General features: G+C 34.9%; 1 protein-coding gene and 1 long non-coding RNA gene across 2 annotated transcripts; both read right to left on the bottom strand.

Annotated features, from left to right (window-relative positions):
- Positions 1-640: 640 nt before the first annotated feature.
- Positions 641-1,609, bottom strand: LOC107889613 (polyubiquitin 11). Its single transcript, XM_016814111.2, is given in 4 exon segments — positions 641-884; positions 887-1,048; positions 1,051-1,488; positions 1,491-1,609. Coding segments are annotated over 4 exon segments (681 nt in total). The 5' UTR covers positions 1,510-1,609; the 3' UTR covers positions 641-822.
- Positions 1,610-3,347: 1,738 nt separating this feature from the next.
- Positions 3,348-4,092, bottom strand: LOC121206209 (uncharacterized). The gene is made up of 3 exons (XR_005901229.1): positions 4,051-4,092; positions 3,831-3,967; positions 3,348-3,630 (listed from the first exon to the last, which is right to left on the bottom strand). It is a non-coding gene; the product is annotated as an uncharacterized lncRNA (long non-coding RNA).
- Positions 4,093-4,165: the final 73 nt, after the last annotated feature.

The raw sequence follows: 4,165 nt of genomic DNA, 5'->3' as shown, positions 1-4,165 counted from the left end.
GTTCAATCAACATCATAACATTAAGCATTGTAATAAGTTACAAAGAATGCAACTGCAAACCATCTCCATTGACATCTTCGAAAAATATAATCATATCCGAAGTGAAGAAATGGATTAATAATTTAAGTTACTATGTCAATTAGAAATAAGCCTATATGTTAGGCATATAACGAACCAGCAGGGCATTTGGTCTAGTGGTATGATTCTCGCTTAGGATGCGAGAGGTCCCGGTTCAATTCTCGGAATGCCCCGTTTTATATTTTAATCTGAAACTGGCGATTGGGCTTTGGTCGTCCTCCTTTTGGGTCAGTGTTTGTCCTATCGTAAACATTACATGTTGAACCCAGGGATAGCCTATCTTTTTATCTAAAGTTGAAACCATACACAAATTATTACTGGAGATGTTGTCAGTTTTATCTTAAATTCTTGTTTAAAGTGAGCATTAATTATTGGAGAGACCACTATGTAACAACTATTCGAATTCATTACACATTACTAACATTTTTTAACGGTTCACATTCAATCATGCCGAATAGAAAAGAAAACTGTGACAAAGCCACATTAATCAGACATATAAGCAATCCTGAGTTCATTTAACAATTAGATTAACAGAAGAAACATCCCTTGTTAAAGGCATTAATGTTCAACTTATTTGCTATTTCCATGGTTCGAAGAGTTCCAATGGAAATGAAAACCAAACTTTCTACTCCAGAGGAGAAGTAAAAAGTATTACAAAGGGGACAAGACCCAGAAATCCAACTTAGAAAGACACACAAGCACTTTAAAACTTGAAACCAAGGCAAGATGGTTGCGTTAGAATTATCAGTGGCCACCACGGAGACGAAGAACAAGGTGAAGGGTAGACTCTTTCTGAATGTTATATCAGCCAAAGTCCTCCCATCTTCCAATTGTTTGCCGGCAGAGATGAGCATTTGCTGATCAGGTGGGATTCCTTCCTTATCCTGAATCTTTGCCTTAACATTGTCAATGGTATCGGAGCTTTCAACCTCCAAGGTGATTGTTTTGCCTGTCAAAGTCTTGACAAAATCTGCATCCCTCCACGAAGCCTCAAAACAAGGTGAAGGGTGGATTCCTTTTGGATATTATAATCAGCCAAGGTCCTCCCATCTTCCAATTGTTTGCCAGCGAAGATCAAACGCTGTTGGTCAGGTGGGATTCCTTCCTTGTCTTGAATCTTGGCCTTAACGTTGTCGATGGTGTCGGAACTCTCGACTTCGAGGGTGATGGTCTTGCCGGTTAAGGTTTTGACAAAGATTTGCATGCCCCCACGAAGGCGTAAGACGAGGTGGAGGGTGGATTCTTTCTGGATGTTATAATCAGCAAGGGTCCGACCGTCTTCGAGCTGTTTGCCAGCGAAAATGAGACGCTGCTGGTCGGGTGGGATCCCTTCCTTGTCTTGGATCTTGGCCTTGACGTTGTCGATGGTGTCGGAGCTTTCGACCTCGAGTGTTATGGTCTTGCCGGTAAGGTTTTCACAAAGATCTGCATCTTCTTCAAAGGGAAATATGGGTTTGTAGAGATGGTTTGAATTTGGTTGGGGAATGGAATTGGATTGAAGATGAGGGGATGTCTATATAGGCGAGGAGTGGAGGTGGGTGACCCATTTCTAAGGAAATATTGGAGAACACCAGAAAGTTGATTGTGGTCAGATGAATCGGCTTAACTTTTAACCCTTAGCCGCTAAGTATTTAATTAATTTAGGAAAACTAATCATTTTCAACTAAAATTTGTAGGAAAATACGTATGTAAATATCTTTTGTGGTTTTTTTAAATGATATAATTTATTTAAATATGAATAATATTTTAATATTCTTATTAATTTAATTAGGGGTTTAAATAATAAAATAGATGTATATTGATAATAGTAATAAATGTGCCTTATAAATTAAATATATAATAATAAATAAAGTAAAGTTTAGATTTAGTGTTAAATTTATGGTTTTACCAAACTCAATTAGCATGAATTTAAATCTCTATTTTCTATGTTTTTAAATAAAAAAAATTAAATCGGATGACTTGATAATGAATTCCAAGTCAAGTGACTAATCCGATCTATTTTTCACATTCATAGGAGTTCATCTATGTTTCAGCTGTACGAATATGACATTTTTTTGAAATTTCTAATAATATCAAGTGCTATTCCTATTTTGGCATTTCTAATTTCTGGAGTTTTAGCCTTTGATTAAAAGGGTTAGAAAAACTTTCTAGTTATGAATCGGGTATAAAACTAACAATAATATAACTTATTCTAAATATAAAAAGATATTTAGTAGTTTTCCTAATTCAGATAATGTTCCATTGAATAATAATAATATAAATATAATGATAATAATTTTTTTTTAATAATTGAATTTCATTTATCTAGCAAACAATAACCTGCTACAAAAAGACAATAGGAAAGTCCTATACAGGCAAATATAGCAGAAACTATACAAGCTAACTATCACCAATAGGACCCAATTGGAACAAAGTTGGATGTTAACATCATCAATCATACTTACATGTTTAATTCGCGGGCTTGCCAAAAAATCTTTCTTTCCTCTCACACCATATAGAGTGAATATATGTATTCCAAGCCGATTTAAAGATGACAACAATAAAAAATAAAAACCTTAAGCTTCAAAACAACCCAATTTACTCCTGATCCCATGACCCAACAGTTCTACTAATATAATTCTTAGAAAAGCTGTAAAACCATCTCCCAAACCTTCCTAGAAAAGTCACATTCAAAGAAAATATCGATATTAAAATATGTTGTTAATCTCAAATTTTGAAATTTAATCTCACGAAACATATCTTATTCTTAGCCCTAATTATCCTTTCTCAATTATTTCCTTTGATACCAAAAGAAAGTTATGAACATTGTAATTCACGAAACCAATTAAAATAAAATACAATTATTCTAATGTACAAAACCGCCAGCTTCACGCATAAACCAAGTGGATGTTGATGAACGCAACTTCCATGATTACTTACGGCTCACTCACGCAACTTCCAAGTTTTCTGCCTGCTTTCCTTTATTATTCCATTTAGCTTTGGCAAAAGAAAAGGATAAGACCTAATTTAAGCCAAGGAATCAAGGACACTTTTTCTTCACACACTTATGTCATCCATACAGCCAATGACACAAGCAACTGAATAGATTCATACATATACCAACCAATATCAACAAAAAATAAAAATAAAAAAAGCTAGTCTTTTGCGGGCATTGGTTGTCTCATACCATATGTTGAAAGCTGAACCACAATCACTCAGAGCAATTTGGGTGATGAAATCAAATATGACATTTAAAACATAATCCAACACTGGGCTCTACATATTTGAGATAGAAGCCAAACAAATGGGTTTAAAATTAATCTAACATTCCCCTTTTTCTTTTACAAATTTCCCTAAACAATGTCATTTTGTTTGAGCAAGTTTAACATACATATACAAGAATGATAAATGATAAGCCATTATAGAAGTCATATTTTATATCATCGGCCACAGCGAAGCTTTGCAGATCGGACATGTATTCTTCATCGACAACCACTTCTTGATACAAGGAACATGGTATTTATGACCACAAGTCTTTAATGCCCCAACCTCATCCATGTCCTTATACTCTTCCTGCATTTTGCAACATCAAAAGTACTTAGATGATTTGATTAGAGGACTAATGGGATCTTTCGAAAAGAGCTAGCATACATTTCATCACAAGTAGCAGACCATGATCAACAATCATTCACCAACTCTTCTTGAATAATACCATGTTGAACCAAACAACATAAACCAATTATGTTTACGCTTCATACACTACAATTCCTTACCAGGCAGATCACACAAGAGCTTTCATCCTGGAATTGATCTGAAGAGCTGTAAATTGTTTCAGCCAGCACTTAGATATCAAGTCTTCTGACAAGCCTGTATTAACACTCCCGATTCTTTCCCCTAGTGCAAGTAGTTCCTGCCAGAGAAATGTCCAAGGTCATTTAAACAAAACAAGAAAAGGAAAAAACAACATAATGGAAACAGGAAGTATGTACATACCTCGTAAGTCATGTTGTCTATATCTACCTTCATATCTCTATGCTGGATCAAACATATTTCTAGATCAATAAAAAAGCGAGAGCGAGTCCACAATCATAAAACCAAATAAGACAGA

The sequence above is a fragment of the Gossypium hirsutum genome, chromosome A09 (genome assembly GCF_007990345.1).
Source record: "Gossypium hirsutum isolate 1008001.06 chromosome A09, Gossypium_hirsutum_v2.1, whole genome shotgun sequence".
Lineage (NCBI taxonomy): Eukaryota > Viridiplantae > Streptophyta > Magnoliopsida > Malvales > Malvaceae > Gossypium > Gossypium hirsutum.
Note: the sequence above shows the minus strand (reverse complement) of the source record. Positions and strands in the feature narration are given on the sequence as shown.